This window comes from Brassica rapa, chromosome A09 (assembly GCF_000309985.2).
Source record: "Brassica rapa cultivar Chiifu-401-42 chromosome A09, CAAS_Brap_v3.01, whole genome shotgun sequence".
In the NCBI taxonomy this organism is placed as follows: Eukaryota; Viridiplantae; Streptophyta; class Magnoliopsida; order Brassicales; family Brassicaceae; genus Brassica; species Brassica rapa.
In genome coordinates, this window is record NC_024803.2 from 15,305,259 (window position 1) to 15,326,205 (window position 20,947).

Genomic DNA, 20,947 nt, shown 5'->3' on the forward strand with positions numbered 1-20,947 from the left:
TAAGTCGTCTGTATATAATTAAATCTTGAAGTTTTTTTTTTCAATTGCAAAACTAACCTATGACGACTTAACTGTAAGTCGTCTACTTTTAAAAAAATATTATTATTTTAATTTTCACTAGACGACTGAAATGTAAGTCGTCCAAAAAGTCAAACTTCTGAAATAATCCAGTCAAATGCAAAACTAACTTCTGACGACTGAAATGTAAGTCGTCTAGCTTTTTTGGAGTTTTTTTTTTTAACCAAACAATAGTAGACGACTTAACTTTCAGTCGTCCGAAATAACAGATTTCAAAGTCAATTGCAAAAATAACCTCTACGTTGACCAGACGACATATAGTTTAGTCGTCTAGACAACTTAGATTGAAGTCATCCGCGTCTTCTCCACTAGTTTTTAAGTCTTCTACGTTAGTTTTTGAATAACTTGTATTTTTAAGAGTGATAAGTAACTTCAAGATATGTAAAACTCATATTTACAAAATATGTTCTCTCCCTTAGTTTTACTAAATTTGACTAAGTTTTTCAATGCAAACTTATAAAAAATATGATATGCTTTGACTAGTTACTATTGTTTGTTTCCTTCTCTTACCAAAATTCTTGTTTATTAAGATGAGAAAAAGGCCATTGGAGTTTATTATTGCATATGAGAGATCCAAAGATAAGAAAAAGGCTACTGAAGTCTATTATTTCATTGATTTGTAAATGTGTAAACACATTGTTAGCACATTTAATACATCTTGGAAAACATTATTACTGATTTTACAAAAAATTCACAACTAAAAGAGTATACATGCAATTCACAAAACAGACCACAAACAAAACTATTATAGATCATTCATCTACAAAGACAAGCTTGGATTCCACTTGAGTGGACAAGACCAGACAACTTTTAAGAAGTCCAGACGACTTCTAAGAAGTCCAGACGACTTCCAGGAAGTTCAGACGACTTTGCCAGAAGACTTTTAGGAAGTTCAGACGACTTCCAGACGACTTTACAGGAAGTCCAGACGACTTTTAGGAAGCCCAGACGACTTCCAGACGACTTCCAGACGACTTCCAGACGACTAACAAATAAGTCGTCCCAGAAGTCTTCCAGATCTGAAAAACCTGCATATTAAATCCAGATCTGAAAAACCTGCATACTCAAAAACGTTCAAATGGCTTAAAAACAGAAAAAATGAATGGAAGATTAGATAAATCTACCTTTACAGAACACACAAAAATACATATCTAAAAATAATAGATCTACCTTTAAATTAGTGGAAGAAGAGTACCATTTAATTAAAAACCTGCAAAAAAAAAAAAAGATTAGTAACAAAGACATGAGACAAAATTGAAAAATTCATATAAAGTTTGGTGTTTTCAAGTCAAAGAGATTAGAGTGGGTTTGGAAAGTTTTAGTTTGGGAAAAAAGTAAGAACTTTATACAACAAGAAGTTACCAAATGAAGAAAAATCAGACATAAGAACTTACCAAAACACCCAGAAAAATCCAGACGACTTCCTGGAAGTCCAGACGACTTCTAGACGACTTCCAGATGACTAACAGGTAAGTCGTTCCAGAAGTCTTCCAGATCTGAAAAACCTGCACATCAAATCCATATTTGAAAAACCTGCATATCCAAAAACGTTCAAATGACTTAAAAAATAGAGAAAATGAGTGGAAGATTAGATAAATCTACATTTATAGAACACACAAAAATACATATCTAAAATTAATAGATCTACCTCTAAATTAGTGGAAGATGAGTACCATTTGATTAAAAACCTGCAAAAGAGATAGATTAGTAAGAAATACATGAGACAAAACTGAAAAATTCATATAAAGTTTGGTGTTTTCAAGTCAAAGAGATTAGAGAGAGGTTGGAGAGTTTTAGAATGATGAACATTACATTTTTGTTGCAGCCATTTGAGAGGAGGAGAGAGAATGTGTAAATTTTTCTTTATATAGGGAGACAAAAAATCCAATTATATTAAATATTTTTGACTCAGACGACTTCCTGGACGACTTACATTTCAGTCGTCTGGTGAAGAAATTAAAACAGACGACTTACATGTAAGTCGTCCAGAAGAGTTTAATATTTTTAGCGGGAAATTAAATATTTTTTAGCGGGAAACTAAAATAGAAGACTTTCCAGTAAGTCGTCTAGACGACTGAAATATACGTCGTCCGGGTAAATTATTCAACAGACGACTGAAATATAAGTCGTCCAAACCCTAAACATAACCCCTAAACTTAATTATCTAATTAAGCACTTCATAAAACCAAATCAAACTTGAAAAATGTTTACTATACACAGAAATAAACACATATAGGTGAAAACTAATTTTTGAAAAAAACATTTTAGTTTTCCAAAATCTAACCCTAACAATACATACAATACTACAACATATGTTTGCCAAACTCCTAAACTAAAGTATTTCATGATTCACTACTTCCACTCATCTATCTTCAAAACAAATCAATTTTATCATATCTTAATTTATATCAGTTAAAACTATTTATAATTACTTGATTTTTATTTTTTACGCATCAAAATATTTTTTTACAAGATTTATAAATTATTTTTAAAATAAACTGGTACCAGACGACTTACACTTCAGTCGTCCAGACGACTTCAAACATCTCAGACGACTCAGACGATTTACTGGGGCTATATTCGTAAAAATGGCTTCTGTTTTTTTGTTTGGTCACAAGGGGCTGAGCTGTAATTTCACTAGGCTTTTAGGTTAGTTTTGCATTTGATTCAAGTTTGGGTATAGATTTGGGATTAAAATCAAGTTGTGGGTTAGTTTTGGCAAAAACCCCTAAAAAATATTCCCTCTCTGTTTTAAAGAAATAAATGTTACTTTGACATTTTTCACATATATTAAAAATAAATAAAATGTAATTAAGTTTTTATTAATTACATATGTTTGATCAATAATATTTATGATAAATAAAATTATTTATAAAATCAATGCAATTATAATTAATTTAAACTGAAAATAAATAATATTGAAATTTTAAAATAACATTTAATATGAAATAGAAAGAGTAGTACTGAATAATATCTTTTCTCACGTCACAACACTCATTAAGTTTGCAAGTTCAAATTCTTTTACATTCGTGTTAATGAAAGTGAAACATCACTACGATATGGACTGATTTCCAATCATATACTATATATTTAGCCAATTTGAAATGTTTTATTTCCATAAATCAAACTAAGTAAAAATAAAATTGATTGGAAAACTTAACAAATCCAATATTTTTTTCAAAATGAATGTTTGTATAAATTTTGTTCATTTAGATTTAACATACGGAAATTTACAGAATTTTTTCCACATTCGTAACAACGCTTTGTTAACGGGACTGAAGGAATCATGTCTATAAATCGGGTTGAGCTAGTCAGATTTGTATACAAATTCCAAAGTATTGATGTCCTGTATATGCATTTTTTCTTTATCGACTATTATGTTATTAAGGTCTCTACGTTGTATACATTGAATCATCGGCTAGACTGAATATACATCCATGATCCATTGCTGCTTGAAGACTATCTAAGTATCTAATAATGACTGTATTTTATACACACACATATCTAATACATAATGCACCACCTAAGAATATGTAGTTATCTTTTCAACCTAAGCCTACCATATCATCATTTTTATTAATAAAGGGAAAATGAAAAAGATCCAAAACAATGGGCTCATATCTTATAATTAAAAAGTTATTATGCATGAGTTTCACTAAATTCCAAGTCTTAAGTTCTCCCTTTTTCTGGAGCTATAAGGAGCAGTCAACAGCTTCTATGTTCATATAGTATATAATTAGACATTTGAAATACAATTACATCAATTTTATATAGTTTACTAGTTTGGAATCTTTGGACCTATTCAACATCAAGTTTTGGAAAAAACAAATACAGCATTAGTTAATCACTTATCACAAAAAGACAACCTTCTTTTCTGCAAAAGAACATGATCTTCGAAGAAACCCCCATGAAGTCGAATCTTCAACCCATTGTTTTCTTTCTTAGAATATGCAACTTCTAAACATATTGATTTAACTAAATAAATACAAAATTTGTTTTAAATAATTCTTGGATTTCGATGGTCGATGCAACAAACAGAAACAAGGTCATTAACTCTTAGTCTAACAGTATAGAAGGCTAATAATAATGATCTATATCTCGTAGTGACCAACAATGATTTCGAAGTAGAGATTGCATGATGTGAAGAGAAACCAGACACGTCTTACTAATACCTTTTTCAGTTATGTAGAGGATTTGGACCTGTGTGAACAAATCTCTTGTCGTCTTTATAAACAACATCTCTGTCTTCTTCTTCTTGACGTGGACCTGCGAATGACACAGAGGCTCTGGGGGACTGAAACGAGGCTGTTCTGTGGAGAGGACCAAGCTTCCTTGGTGAAGGGTAGGGTTGGTGATAATACTGATCAGGAGAAAGAGCTGATGAAGACAAATCAAACTGAGCAAAGATCAAGATTCCCCACAAGAACATGGTGAAGGTGGCTGCTCGTCTCCTTCTTCTTCTTTTGGCATGCTCTTTGCCTACAGAGTCTTCCATAAGGGATTGATTCAAGTGAAAAAAGAAAATGTTTTTATGGGTTTTTTAAGAAGCCCATGAGGGAGTGAAAACAGAGTATTTGAGTATCGTTCTCTATGTGTTTTCTTCTGAAGGAATGTTCCCTCCCTTTTTGTGGGTATTTGGTAGTGTAGAGCAGGTTAGGATTCAAGTAACAGATGAGAAAAAACAGGTTTTGACTAACTATAATAATAGTTTTTTTGAGGAAAAAGTGATAACTTTGAGTAGTAGTAGAGGATAATCCCAAAAGACAAAACTCTTTTCTTTGTTTTGAGTGAAGTCTAAGTAACAAAAAAGTTTGTCTGAGCTTCTTTGGATAATGAGAATGAAGAATGAAGTAGTAGGAGGAGAAGGATTAAAGTTTTCTTTATCTTGTGTCTTATCAAACAATCTTGACCCCTTTGATTCCTGGGAGAACCTTCTCATAAGTGTACTACTACTCAGAGTGTTTCAAAGGAAAAAAAAAAGTGTTTCAAAAAAAAAAGTGTACTACCTAACTCGGATCTTTAAGCTTAACTTTTTTTCCTATCCCTTGTTATACTCCTATTCTTATCTCCCCTCCAATGCATTAATTGTTCTCTCTACTTAAATATTAAAATTTTAAATTCTGCCATTTTGCTTGGAGATGGTGTAGTGTACAGTCCAGTATTAATAGCCTTTGTCCTCTGGGAAAAAAAATATATCTAATTTAGAGCATCTTTATTCCAAATACTCATTTAAGGGTTCTTAATTTTTTTTAATAATTTTTAGTTGGAAAAATGAGTTTAAGAGACCTAGTTAAGAGATAGAGATATATTTGTGTGGATTATTGCAAATTTCTTATTTAAAGGTTTTTAAGAAGTCAAATACAAAATAAGACTTGTATGATTGTATCAGTCGAAACTTGTATTCAACGGCAATCACATCGAGAGATGTTTAAAACTTGTATTCAACGGCAACAACATAACAAATAAATCACCAAAAACATGCCAATCACATCGAGAGACGCTAAAAAAAAGAAGAAGACTCTTTCCCGTGACTACAAGGCACAAGCATCCAACAACCTTGCTCGCATTAACTTCTGAATCAATCTTGCAAAGCTACAAAACCAAATTCAACATTATTACAAAACCAGACCAAAAAAACACATCATCAAGTAAAAGAAAAAGACAAAAACTCACACCAGCCCATTCACCGAGGGTTTTAGCATTCGGAACCGTAAGCAAGTTGATGTTGTGATCAGCACAAAGAGCTTTAACAAGCTTGACGTAATCAGGCTGGTTGCAGTCTTCAGCCAAGACACAGAGCTGAGCAGACCGCTTCTCAATAAGCTTAGCGCATTCATGGAGACCACGAACCACACCACCGTGAGCACGAGCCTTCCTTAGTGTCAGCTCCAATGCAGTTAACAGATCCATGTCCTCTGGAATCGCAGAGGGCTCAACAACGAGGGGAACAACAACAGCAGGAGCAGCTTCATCACTGAATCACATTGGATAAGAACCAAATCTATCAACGAATACAAAACACTAAATCTTCCCAAAACGTTCTGAAGAGACAAAACATAGAGACTTTGATCATTTCTCATCTTCATCACTAGATAACCCGAGTTCTTGAGACTGTCCCCAAGCTCTAACAAGATGAAAAGCTTGCCTTCTATTCTCCGAATCACCTTCACCGTTCTTGACCAACAAAGCCATCTCATCATGAACCCTCTCGGAAACAACTTCAGAGAAAATCTTCTCACAGTTCATAGCACAAGCCTCAAGAAGCTCAAGGCTCAGCCTTTGGCTCACGGGGCTCTTACCAGAGATCTTCCTCTTGATGGCTCTAACGATCTCGGTGGCGTTAAACTCGTTGTTGGTGATCTGAGCGCAATCCTCATGTTGATTCCCCAGTTGGACTCTTCAAGAGTGGCTTCGTCAACCATTTTGGATTCCAAGGTGGGAGCTTGGAGAATGTCTTTGACTTTGTCACTTACTATTCTGCTCATCTGAGCTCCTCCTGTCTTCAGCTTCTCTCCCCATTCAGATATCTTCAGCTTGTCCATGCTTCACATGCACATAAAAATTAAAACTTTATCTAAATTTACACAACCGAATCAAACCAAATCTTTCAAATTATAATAAATAGAGATCAGGGAAGAAAGAAAATCACAATAAATTGGATCTATCAAATGTGTTGATCCTAATCTGAAAACGAAAAATGAAAACCTGAGATGTTCCTTTCAGACAGATCAAAACTTTGTCTTGGTCTTTGGTTATTTAGCTTGAATTTGCAAACCCGTAGAAGAGAAATGTTCAGCGGAGGAGCATGATTCGAGAGAGAGAAGCCGAGAAGGTTGAAAGACCAAACCTCTCCTCCACCCACTCATGTTTCGACAAGTGTCCCATAAGATACTTCAGGAACCAGGTTAAGACACGTGCCTTCCGTCTTTTGTATTTTTTTAATCAAAATAAAGCTAAGATACATGCGGTGGAGACCACTATAAAGATGCTTTTATGTTTTCTGAGAGGAGAGAGAGAAAGATTTTACGCGTAACATGTAATTCACAAAATATTTTTTACTACTAAAAAAAAAGAAAAAGAAATATGTAATGTACAAAGTGTTTTTACTACTTTTAATGGAGGATTTATCTTAGTTTTGCTAAATTGAAAACCAAACAATATTTGTTTCAATGTCTTGACGACCTCTGTTCTCTGTTTTGTCACCGTCTCTCTTTCATTTAAGCTTTTTTTTTCTCATGTCCATGCTTTTCAACTCTCAGAAAAAACCATTAACAGACGCAAAACCTCAGTTCCTGATCTCTGTCAAAATAGCATCTAATGACTGACATATTATATTGAATTCCAGTTTTTATAACTTTGACACCCTTTAATTCCTGCAAAATTATGAAGGTAGTTCAATTTTACCAACTTTTACTTTACCAGAGATGCACAATACAAAACCTGTAAAAAACTATTGACATTTCTCAAGAAAGATACAAAACCCATTAATTGGCAAAAAAAAACAGCGAAAAAAGGTTACATAATTAATGATCAAATAATATCATATAAGCAATAATGAGTATGATGTGCAAAGTGACGTAGCTAGTCTCTATCTTATTTAGTAGTCTACGTTTCGTGCATCTAACATCTACAGAGGATGAAGCAAAGCTTTAGAATTTGTCACCATTTGCATGTTTTGTAGATCCATTTCTCATCAGATCTCTCATAATACACCAGAATAGGCCTGCGATTTCGGTTTTCCGTAAATCGAACCAAACCGATTTTTCAGTTTTTGGTTAACCGGTTTTTATGGAACAAATTCCAAGGAAAACCAAATTTGAATTCGGTTCAATTCGGTTTGGATATCAGTTATTTCCGGTTTTTGATTTTATTCCGAAAAAATCAAAATCAAACATTTTCAATAAAAAAGCTGCCTTCTTCATTTGCTGCCTTAGAAACCATCTCTCAATACAAATAATATCTCCTCTCAAAGTCCTTGTCACCGTCATCAGAGATATCAAACATGGTTCCAACTTCACCTCTCCCATTATCAATAACGTTGCTGAGACTATCACCTTGAGATGAAGAGCTAAGCTTGCTCACATACTCCTCATACAACGATTTCATTAGTGCCCTGATTGATGTTCTGAGATGACCACTCTCCAGACTATCATTCCCATACAACTTATCAAAACATATAAAAGCAAACTGCATCTTATTCCTTGGATCGAACACACTTGCAATGATGACCAGTGGGTTCATATTGAGAAGTCCATCCCAATATTTCTCAAATTTGTTCCTCATCTCCTTTGCTTGAATCTGTATCATCCCATCTTTGCTATTTCTCAATGCAATCAAGTTCCTCTCGATAATCACAATCTCATTGTAACAAATGGTGGACATGATTGTCTTCGATGTTGAGAACGCTAAAGTGCTGTCAAAGAAGATTTTCAGAAACTTCACTAACCTATGCATCTCTTCCCACCCTTCCGTAGTAGGAGGTCCAACTCGCTTATGTCCATCCTCCTCTACTTCCAGAAAATAATCATTATACAACATGTCTTCGGCTTTGAGCTTCTCAAAAACAACCTTAAACTTCAAAACATCAGACAACATGAGATATGTGGAGTTCCAGTGAGTTATGCGTCCAAAGACAAGCTCCCTCTACTAACCTTTCCTGTCAATACCCTTAACTGAAACGACTACAATCTTGTACCCGATGATGTAACATACTTCACAGCATTTCTAATAGCCATTACACTATCTTTGACCTCAGATAAACCATCCCTAACTATCAAGTTGAGAATATGGACACAGCAACGCATATGCAACAATGCACCATCCTTAACTAATGCATTTGGTCATGTCTCCCTACATGTTTCTGTAAACAGCAGTAGGACCTTGTCATTCGCCTTAGCATTGTCTACTGTAACCATAAAGACCTTCTCTATTCCCCAATCAGAGAGATATAGACTCAAATGCTCAGAAATAATGTCACCTTTATGATCTGTGATAGGCTTGAAGCTGATGATTCTCTTTTGCATATTCCAGTTTCTATCAATCCAATAAGTTGTTACGACCATGTAGATGTAGGATGTTGTAGGAGCAACCCAAATATCGGTGGTAAGAGACGTTATCTGCTTCTCAGAACTAAACAACTGCTTTAAGTTAGCTTTCTCCCTTAGAAACATTCCAAATATGTCTTATGTTGCTGTTCTCCTGCAGTGAACTGTGTACATAGGCAAGACGTTGTGACAGAACCTCCTAAACCCTTCAGATTCGACAAAAGAAAATGGCTCCTAATTCATCATTATCATCTCATTCACTGATCTACTAAACAAAGCAGCATCATACTTAATGGATGTCAATACACCACTACTATCTCCACCTAGCACCTGCTATTTTCAAGATTCTTTGTAGAAATGGTGCATCTTACATCAAGCAATGTGATTCTTCATAGCACTCATCCCACTCTTCTTCGAGTCACATCCAATCGTTTGGGCACAATAACGGCAGTTGCTGATGCTCAGATCATCTTCTCTTCGAATGAAATGTTACCAAACTTCTGCTCTGTGAGCTTGCTTTTTCTTTGCAACAAAAGGCATATCAGTGCTTGATCTCTCAGAAGCAGATCTTTTCTTTCCCCCACCTTGATCTATATATGCTTCAACGTCTTATGCGAGGAAGTCACCATTATCTTCAGAAGCTGACATCTACAAATACAATCAGAAAATAAACACTTAAGATCAGACAAATATATATACAAAACAAACCAAACCAAACATGACAGACAAAATGAACACAAAATCATACGCTATTTCAAACAACCCATTCGCTAAACACCAACTCTGTTCAAATCAACATAAATCGTTCTTAACCCAAGCTGATAAGTTGATAAACTATAACTGACTCATTAAGCGACACACACAAACCCTAACAATTAAAACCCCAATTCGATTATCTAACAAAGTCACAAACCCTAAAATCGATTTACACATAAACTTAGAAAGAAGAGAAGATATATACGAAAACTAACCTTCTACCTTGTGCTCCAAATGATGAAAGGAAGAAGAGAAGTTGGTCTGATCTGCGAATCAGACAAGGATTGATAGGAGATCTTGTTTGAGAAAGAGAGATTAAGAGAGGCGATTAGGGTAAACCGTTTACGACTTTAGGTTTGTCGGCACTTAGGTTAAGGATGACTTAGGTTAGGTATATATAGTTAGGTTAAAATTTTGGTTATCCGTTCGGTTATCACGAACCGAACCAAACCGAGGTGAAAACCGATATATTTGAAAACCTATACCGATCGGTTTCTCTCTTATTTCTGAATCATAGCCGATATCCGATGTTTTCAGTTCGGTTCGGATCAGACCGATCGATTCGGTTCAGAATCCCAGGCCTACACCAGAACATCAATTTTAAGTGAAAATTACCAAAAATATTATATTCATAATATCAATTTTTATATTTAATTTAACCACTTTTATCCTCTGAGAAAAAATACATTTATAACCTTAGAGTTAACTAATCTGGACTTAGGGTTTAGAGTTGATGAGTGGGTTATTGAGTATGGTTTTTAAAATATGGAGTTTATGATTCTAATAAATATATAAATAAACTTTAAAAATTCTAAAAAAAATTTAAAAAAATTCAAAATTTTCTTTTGAAAATAATAAAAAAAAATTCGAAAAAAATTCAAAAAAAAATAATTTATAAAAAGTTCGAATTTGAAAAAGTATAATTCGAAAACATAAAAAATATTATATTTTTTATTAAAAAAATTATTTATTATATATATAGAGAACATAAATATAAGAGTCTTTTGTTTTTTAATGAATAAAATATTTTTGAAAATGTCTTTTTATTGGCAGTAGTAAGAACAATGTGGTAAACATAAAAATTCCCCAAAAGCTAAAACTGAAACATATGATTGGAAATGTGATTTGTCTCCTCTATTGTAAAAATGAATTTTGCCGTCGAATTCAACGGTACTAGAGTAACCTTTTTATTTTAGTGCCCAGCTTCGTCATTTAGTACTTTGTCAACACAATTCCATTTACAAGAAGCTGCATACAAATTAGACACTAGTAATTGGTATGCACCAATGTCAGAAGCTGTTCTTGACAGAGAAAGTTTGCTACTCTCTGGCCCAATTTCACATCACAATGAACCGCACAAGCACCCAATAAGACTCCCCATATACCACATCTGGTTCCAACGGCATGTCTTTTTATAAACTCATAGGCCTCCTTTAGAAGACCAGAGCGTCCTAATAGATCAACCATATACATGCATCTTGTCTCGGCTCAATATTCTTATAATTCGATCATGAGCTTGAAATACACTTTTCCTTCATTCAGAAGTAATTTGGTCTTAGCCCCTCGTTCTGCATCACATTAAATAAGGCCAAGACAATCGTTTTCTCCATTCACTGCATACCTACAGTCAAAGGCCAAAAGCCCTAGCAAAGAGATCGCCTTCACAAACCGATTAGTAAGTTCATCAGGATGGACATCAAGATCAGGCATTTTTTATAAAGTAGGATACTTTCAAAGGGAAGCCCGCGGCTTGTGCATTTCGTCGAACCGGGCGAGCGTAACACATGACACATGTCGCCTACAAGTATAAGATTCTCTGACAGCTGCGTTAAGAAGCTGTTCTTGACAGAGAAACCGGACGTTAAGCGTACAAGCGCATGGATCTTCTTAAGCTGCTTCCGCTTTGAAGAGTTTGTTCGTATCAGCTTGGAGGGCATCTATTTTGTATTTTTGTTAATGGCGTTAGTTTAGCAAGTATTGCTTTGATTATCATTTTTTTTTTGGTAATTCAACGATCTTCAAAAAATCTCATGTATATTAATCATGGAGCATTATAACATGTTTTTGTAGCCACGTATCATTATTATTATTATGAAGATTTTTAAAATCTTTTAAAAAATAAGTTGGTCCATATAAATATATACTAGGTGTTTGTCCGCAATTTTTCGGATAATTATATTATATGAAGAAATATATATTATGTTTACAATGTGATAATTTTTGAATAATAATTAAAATTTTAAAATTTTAATTATTATTAAAAAATTATAACAATGTACATAATATATATTTCGTAGTTATCCGCAAAATTACGGGAAAAAACCTAGTATAATTTTAAGTGAATTTTTTGTGTTACATATAATTTTTGTGTTACATATATGGGGTCCTTAACTTCGTGTATTTGAAACTATATGTGACCATACTTATCTTGGTATTGTCTGATAAAAACTAGGAGAATGTGAATAACGATTTACAAGTCAATTTCTATTAACCTGACAGATATATACATAGAATTGGTATATGATTATAAACTTGCTGAAAAGAAATGCTGAACGTGTGGTTGGAACAAGAGAAAAGTTTGAGGCTGAATATAATCAAATATAGGTACTAGTTAACCTAGCTAGTGGTACTCGATGAGGGTCGCATGGGATGATCTCGCGCCAAATCTGGCAATACTCGCACAAGAAAGTCACGAAAGCGTGTTGTGAATGACATCAGTTAACTATTGTTTTGATTATAAAATTTTAGGCAGGTCGTAATATATGATTTGGTGACAGTTTCAGTTAGGCGCGGACATAAAGTGTAAGTATGAATGTAGAAGTGGCCCTCACGTCATCAAATCAAGCCGAAGACCTCTCTACAATGAAGCCCAAAAAACATAGTCACCAACGGTCTGATGATCAACGCATACAGCCAAAGTCTCAGAAGTGTACGGCAAGGACAGTCCAGCTCTCTAACTAATTTGATGCTCTCTTATCCTCGAGTGAAGGAGAGTAAACCTTTCCAGCTGTAGGCTAGCTATGAGCTGTCCTTATCTTATTTCTAGATTGTTCCTTTTGTCAATATATAATCATGATGTCACGACCGTTTAATAGCATGTGCTACTGGAGCGGTCGAATAGGGTCCGATTCTATAACTAAAAAATATTAAGATATTTTTAAAAATAAATACATATATTTGGTTTAAAATTTTAAAAATTTAGATATATTATAGTTTATAATTTAAAGAGAAACTTCATATATATATAGGTAAGCTATTAAATTTTAAGACTATTTCATTATATCATTATAAACTAGGATCGGCCCGCCCTACGGGCGGGATGTGATGTATTGGTTTTTATCGATGATATAATTTTTCTGTTAATTTTTCTTTATGTTCATTTGGTTGTGAGTATGATTATGTTAAGCAATCAGTGTTATCTACATCAAATTTCAATTATATAACTAAAAAGGACATGTGAGCATATTTAGTATTGTTGTTGATTCAAAGTTACAAAATTTTATAGTGTTATAATACTCATAACATTTTTCTAAATTTAAACTTCGAGCTAAGTTAAATCAAACAAAATCGATCAAAAGAGAACACAATAGAGAAACCTTGTTAAACCACATATGTTAAGGATATGATTAGATCTTATGGAGTAAAAAGTTGAGTTTTAGTCTCTTATTTTTCCTCTGTAGCCAAAGAAGGAGTATAGGCCTTTTATATTCTGTTTTTGATCAAATGAGAGTTTCTCTACCGTTTATTTAACAATTAGATATAAGATTATGAGAAATCAAATACAATTATAATTTAGATTTTAATAGTTATATATTACATTAGAATTGACTACTAAAATATAATTAATATGCCAATTCAGATTTTTTTATTTTTTTATTCAATGTGTTGCTCAAAAAATTTGAACTGATTAAAACTCACTATTTGTTATATTTTCCGTATTCGAATTAACAGAAGGTAAGCAATGTGAAATTTAATTTAATTAAACATTTTAATGCTTTAAATACTTTTATCTTATTATTACTTTTTCATATAAACAAATTTTTAAATTTACAACTCATTTGAAGCTTAGTTATGTTTTTAGAATCATTGAGTTCTCATTTCTCGGGAATCCGTCTTTAGAGCATCTCCAACACATTGCTATTTCTACCTTTATAATAGCACTAAATACTGACCCGCCATTTCAAATGGCGGGTATTTTACCTATTAAAATGTCATTTTTCAATTTTAATATTATTTCTAATTAGATGAGGATGTGTTTCAATAGTCTATTTTCTAATATGGTTTTATTTTTATAAATTGTAATTCTAATTAGTAGAAGTATGTATTTGAATAGTTTATTATCTAATATGGTTTTATTTTTATAAATTGTATTGTAATTTATTTGTTATTAGTAAAATTGTGTTTACACATATTGGACTTCAAATCCGTTGTTTGTTTAATTCTTAAATATATCACATATATTAATTTGTTTAGTTCTTAAATGTATAATCTCAACTTTAAAAATAAAACAGGCTTTTTATAATTTTAAGTATAGATATTTTACACAAATTGGCATAATGGATTAATATATTTGTTTATCTCTTAAATGTATAATCCCTGTATAAAAAATAAAACAATATTTTCAATGATTTTCACTAAATATATTTTAAACAGAATGGGCCTAATGGGTTAACAATGGTTCAATTTGGGCCTATCGAATGGGCTTTAAATTTATGTAAATCATTAAAGGTATTTAAAAAAAAACAATGGTATGTTTTGTAATTTCTTAAAAAAGTCAGGGGCATAATCATAAGAATTATTTTGCTTTAATAGTATAGATTTAGAGGTGAAATTGCTCCAATCCACCTCTATTTCTTCCTCTGTAATAGAGATCTCTATTTATAGAGGAAAAAATAACATTTCTCTATTTTTACTCTATATTTAGAGATTACTATTTTAGAAGAATACATTGGAGCATATCTCATCTCTATTATAGAGTTACTATAGAAAGACAAATATAATGTTCGTCTTCAAACCAGTTCATGAGAACACATTACAAACCAAATAAAATCAAGGGCTTATTTGTGATATAACCACAAAAAAAAAAGTAAAATTAGTTTTGTAGAAAGAGATTGGAGAGAGATAGGAAGAGAGAAGAGAAAAAAGGTGTGATTTTGGTTATATAATGAATAATGGGTTTTTATTTGGTTTTATCACCTAATTTCCCTAAAATCAAAGAACAAATATTTTTTAAGAAAACCACAACCCAACGATTTCTCTAAATCATATCAACCGAGCCTTCAATCTGTAAATTTGAGAAACATTACCTCAACTCAAAAGATCTGACTCCTCCGTTTTCCTAAACTCAAAGATCCATTAGCTACAGCGTCTCAGTTTTTAGAGAAGCCCATTAATACATAGTAAATGACAAAGCCCAATAAAATCAGGGTTTCTCCTAATCCTGTCTCGACTAATATATAACGTGTCAATCATAAAGTGTGATGTCTCATTGTTTATAGTTCTTATCATCTTCTTCGATACTGGTATAAGATTTTTTTTTAAAAAAATTGCGTGACAGAGATGAGCTTTGTTCTTTATCGCTGACGGTCAACCTCTAAGAAGTTCTGAGCTTTTCCATTTTTTTTCCTTCTGGCTTTATATCTAAGCTCTCTTTTATGTAGTCGAGGTGAACATAGAATGTCCACAAGTCTCTCAATCCCGTGAGACATATTGAGATGTTATTGTGATAACTCTTGAGATGCTGATGGACTTATAATGAAAATTAAGTCTTTTTCCAGTCTTTATTTTAAAAAGATCTGTGGGTTTATGTACTGACTACATAATGAATCTCGTAAAAAGTCATTTTCCAGTTTTTATTTTAAAAAGATTTGTGGGTTTATATGATCTGAGTACATGATGAATCTCATAAAACAAATGGTATTTTACGACTGATTTTATGTTTGATATTTATTCACCTTGGAGAACAGATACTCAGAATCAAGTTTTCAACTTTTGTGCTTTTTAAGTTCTTTCTTTTGGCTGGGCATATGATTTGAAACTATATTTCTGGGATAATTTGCGTTTGAATCTTATTGATACTATCTTTATGATTATCTGATACCCGTATTTCAATTTTTATACAGAATATCTTTCTGTTTTATGTTTGATTGTTTAGATTAATGTCGATCTCCCTCGCCCTTAATTCCTTTTTATTAATACGGTTAATTTTATTTGTTCAAATTATGGTCTTCTGAATATTTAGTCTGGCCAATAACAGGTTTCTCATAAACAGATTAATATTTTTGTAAATCGTGTTCTGTAATATTTTGTAAATTGGGTTTTGGCGGCTGACCAGAACCGATAGACGTATTGTTCAGTGGTTTAGTGAATCTTAATTGGTTTTGCAACTTTGGGTCTATCTATTACAAATCACTTGACACGTTAAACAAAAATGAAGATTACAAACTTTAATCTTGAATTTTAGCAAAAAAAAACGCAGCTACTCGTGTAAATTATTAAGCCCACAAAACAAAGTCCAAAAAAGTAACAAACAAAACGAAGGCCCAAAAAAAATAACAAAGAACCATAATTAAAACGCAACATTTAGTTAGATGGACATGTGTCAACACTATATTAAGCGACTTAGTGACGTGGCGCAACAGGAGGGAGACAAACATTTTTTTATATATATAGATAGATATATAGTTAATATTTTTTCGAACAGGGCCTTAAAATTGTTTGAGACGGCCTTGCATGATGTAATCATCTCTGAAATGTTAAGAAAAGTAATATTTAGTCATCAAAGCTCTTTTTTTGCTCTTTCTTCTACATAAAGAACCAAAAACAGAATCCAAACCGACGTTCACAAATAACCGAATGATTCCTATATTTATGGAACTGAAAAATTAAAACCAAATCTGAACCAAACTGAAAACAAAATGGATAGCGGAATATCTAAAATATAGTTTATACACTTAAAATATCAATCATATTTAGTTTTAAAATTATCATACATTTTAAAAATATTACTTACAAACTGAACTACTCAAAAAACCAGATTAACCAAATATGTGTTTATCCTAAATGTTTTAAAATTATTCAAATTATCCAAAGATTTGAGTTGTCTGAATACATTTTGGATATATTGAAATTTATCTAAATTACACGATATGTAATCCAAAAAAAACTAAAAATTTAATATATATATATTACCTAAATTATCTGAAATTATCCGAAAACAGAACGAAACCAAAATAGAATCCAAAAATTTATCGGATATTAGCCGGTTTATAATATGGTTACCCGAACCAAAAAACAAAATAACCAAATCATAACTGAACCAAATTTCATAAATAATGAACATTTTTTATATATGTAGAACTGAAAAACCGAAAACCAAATTACGAATTGAAAATTGAACGCCCAAGCGTAGTTTCAGTTATCGTTTTATACTGAAACCAGATATTGTATGTTCGGAGCTCAAGAAACATATGATATAAATACCTATCAAATTTGAAAGGTTAAATCGTCATTTATTGGCTTTTGGATGACGTTGATAGTGTTAACATGAAATTTGATCGTAGTGTTAGGGACTCCATTCTCCTATGAATCGCAGAAAATTGAAGGACCTCCCGACCCAATGGTTCACATTTGAATAGTTGTTCCTTCACTAAATTATTTTTCTTCGGTTATTTCTAGGTTTTTTCACTTTTTGGGGATTATAAATTATAACTTTTAGCTCGGCTGAGCATCTAAATTGAAACCGTTCCAGTTTTTCGTAACTAAAATTAATATATATGCAATTTGCTAAACCTTATCATTCCATGTCAAACCTAACAGAGTAACACTCATCATTTTATGATAAGAACTTGGTACACGTAACTACGAGACGATACAGATTAACAGTACTACGCTTCTACTTTTTCATGCACAATAATATGCATGTCAATAATTTTTTTATCCAATTTGTAATCATGTCAAGATAAGAAAATCGTGGTAAAGAAAACCATTTTCGTCTAATGAAGAAAACAAAATGTCTACTTACCTTTATCTTCCCGAGGAAGACAAGCACTATCTTTCTACCACCCTTTATAGTCTATATAAACGAAGGCACCATACAAGTTAAAATATTTATCAACAAAAGAGACAAACAACACACTTCAATCACTACCCAAAGAAGAGAAAGAAAGATGGCAACGTCAGGAACATATGTTACTGAGGTTTCACTGAAAGGATCGGCGGAGAAACACCACAAGCGGTGGAAGAATGAAAACCAGACTGTAGAACTTTTGGAGATTTGAGATTTGCTACTTTGTAAAAAGAAAACTCCATCTCTCTCGATTTAGAGAAGAACCCCCTGAACCCTATTTTTATTTACTGCAATCGTATTCATGATTTATTCAGTATATATCTCAGTGTTTTCTTGTTTCATGACTGAATAGCCGGCTTGCTTAGTGTAGGGTATTAGTGTATTAGATTTGTGAGCTAGACATAAATAAGTTATTAATCGATTGTCTTCATTCACTGTTGTTCTTAAGGCTCATATTAAACTGATTACTTAGTGCATGAACCCATGTTTAACATGTACATTAACCGTGTATTAAGTTGCTAGACATAATTTAAATGACCATCACATCTCTAGCCAGTAAAAATAGATGTTAGGATGTTTTATGAACAAATCAAACTTGATCTTTATGTTCATCATCTGATCTCAGACGAAGCGATAGCTTAGGTTTTGAGGCTGAGCAATGAAAGGTGAATCTCCATGAGAGTGGGCTGATCTACTCATAGTGTTCTGAGTTTTAGATTTGCTTTTAATTGAACTTGAATAATTGTTTAGCTCACGCCTATTTAACATCCGCTCAAACCACCCTAGGCTAGCATCTTAATCATCTGAAAACATAACCCAATCGTGTTACCTGTTTGTTATGTTTTACTCAGTTTTACAACCACCGTATTGTTTTAGCTCAATATTAAATCTGGTCGGCATGAAGTGATTCATCATGCTCAAACATAAAGATAAAATGTAAACTGGTCCTCTGGAATTGAATCTAAAGTATTCAGCAACCACTGTTAACTTGACAGTAGCAAAAATCCAATTTTAGTGTATCAGCAGCTTAAACCTTAAAGTGTATGATGTAATTTATCAGTTCATTCAGAAGTCATCTGATGATATTGTGACAACCCGTCCTACAGATCCAGGCTGGCTCTGCATAACCCATCACATGTGAGCTCTCATTGACTCTCTCTAGGTTATTGGTGTGCTTGGCGTTACTCGAACCCAAGACCTCACCATTTATCACTAATGATGTTCTAAAATTTATAAATGTAAATACTTAAAATAATTTAACAATTTTTTTGTATAAATATATTATATAGTTTAATTATTTCAATTCGCTCTAATTCCAAATGATGGTTAAATTATTTTTAGTTTAAATGAATGCATTTGCATATTTCTGAAAATAAAATAAGTTTAATCTATTATTTTAGTTACTTTTGTCATATTTAGTTTCATTTAATAATTTTGCTTGATATAGTAAATTATGATTATAAATTTTTAAACAACATAAATGTTTATACTTCATTAGTAAATAAAATTACATTATATTAATTTACAATAATATGATATTAATAATTAGGGAAAATTTGGAGAAATACACTTATATGAGTTTTTAATTTGAAAAGTATACCATTATTTAAGTTTTTTGAAAAATACACTTCTGTATATATGAATTTATTAAATTATCCATACTGAATATTATTATGAATATTATTATGAATTTTTATCATCATAAATTATTTAATATTTAAATAACAGTTTTAACAAAAATAAGATCGTTTTGAAAAAGAAATCTTAATAATATCTACACAATATCTTTAAAAAAAATTTTTGGAAAAAGAGAGAAACAAGTGAGACATCATCTCTTCTTCTTCTCATGATCTTTTTTTCTGATCCATTTTGCAAACCATTTTTTCTCTAGTTTTCTAGTTTATTCTTCCTCTCATTCAGAGGTTTGTTAATTTTTCACCCTTGTACTTACGTACTCAACACCATCTAAATCATTTTGATCAGTTGGGGAAGCGAATGATTTGATAAGATGAAGAATCATAATTGCATGGCTTCACAAACTCTGTCATCTCGTCATTACTAAAGAGCATCATAATGTAGCCATCACTTCAGTGCTCCGGTGAAGAATAGATATAGCCAAATATATTCAAAAAAAAAAAATAGATATAGCCAAAGAAATCTAATGGACATTTTTAATATTTAACAACACATACGCTGCACAACATTGACATCCATACCAAATCTCTTATGTGTTTTCTCTCACATTTAGGTAGAACTTACTTGTCAGAAATGACTCGTACCAAAAATAAAAAATAAATCATAATATTTTCTTTTATAATATCCTTGCTATATAAAATTTTAAATAGTAAAATTATATATTTATTTCAAACAAAGCTTTATCTTAAACATAAATTATTATAGTAATATTATTATTAGTTTCAAATTTATATTTTAATTACTTAAATATCCAATCTGGATAAAAATGTCTTTTCACATTTAACAAAGTGTAGTTTTCAAAACATAAAAAAGAAGGTATATTTTTCAAAATTTAAACTATTTATAGAGTATTTTTCAAATTATTCCAATAATTACGAAATCAATAAATTATTTTTAAAAATATATTTACTTTAAAAAAATTCTCAACAAATTTTGCTATAAAATTACAATATTAAAAGATATTATGTATAAATTATTGAAAGTTTATATTACATTATTATATTACTTTATATTACATTATTATATTAGTTTATATTACATTATTATCCTTAATAAACATCTGAAATTCAAATATTTATAATGTCACAGATCAAAAAAATGTCATTATGTTTTATATAATATTTATATTTTAATAAGATAACTTCAACTCAGTAGTCCTTTGACTTTTTTTAAATGATTGTTGACAAAAAAAATGATAAACAGTCATTTTCAAACAGGTTTTTCATCGAATTTATTTATTTTATATTTTCTTAGAAAGACAAAATGATTGTTACCTGCTTCATTAAATTATGATATTTTCTTATTC

At 31.7% G+C, this 20,947-nt stretch overlaps 1 protein-coding gene, 1 long non-coding RNA gene, 1 other non-coding gene and 1 pseudogene across 3 annotated transcripts; 2 read left to right on the forward strand and 2 right to left on the reverse strand.

Moving 5' to 3' along the window:
* Window positions 1-5,432: 5,432 nt before the first annotated feature.
* LOC103839483 (40S ribosomal protein S12-1) lies at window positions 5,433-6,045 on the reverse strand. Its single transcript, XM_009115986.2, has 2 exons — window positions 5,752-6,045; window positions 5,433-5,670 (listed from the first exon to the last, which is right to left on the reverse strand). Exons 1-2 carry the CDS (start codon window positions 5,986-5,988, stop codon window positions 5,491-5,493), a joined length of 417 nt encoding a protein of 138 aa, XP_009114234.2. The 5' UTR covers window positions 5,989-6,045; the 3' UTR covers window positions 5,433-5,490.
* Window positions 5,438-6,907, reverse strand: LOC103839484 (annotated as a pseudogene).
* Window positions 6,908-10,709: 3,802 nt separating this feature from the next.
* Window positions 10,710-20,823, forward strand: LOC117128174. Its single transcript, XR_004451373.1, has 2 exons — window positions 10,710-19,083; window positions 19,930-20,823. It is a non-coding gene; the product is annotated as an uncharacterized LOC117128174 (long non-coding RNA).
* LOC117128756 lies at window positions 15,762-15,853 on the forward strand. Its single transcript, XR_004452146.1, has one exon. It is a non-coding gene; the product is annotated as a small nucleolar RNA Z101 (small nucleolar RNA).
* Window positions 20,824-20,947: the final 124 nt, after the last annotated feature.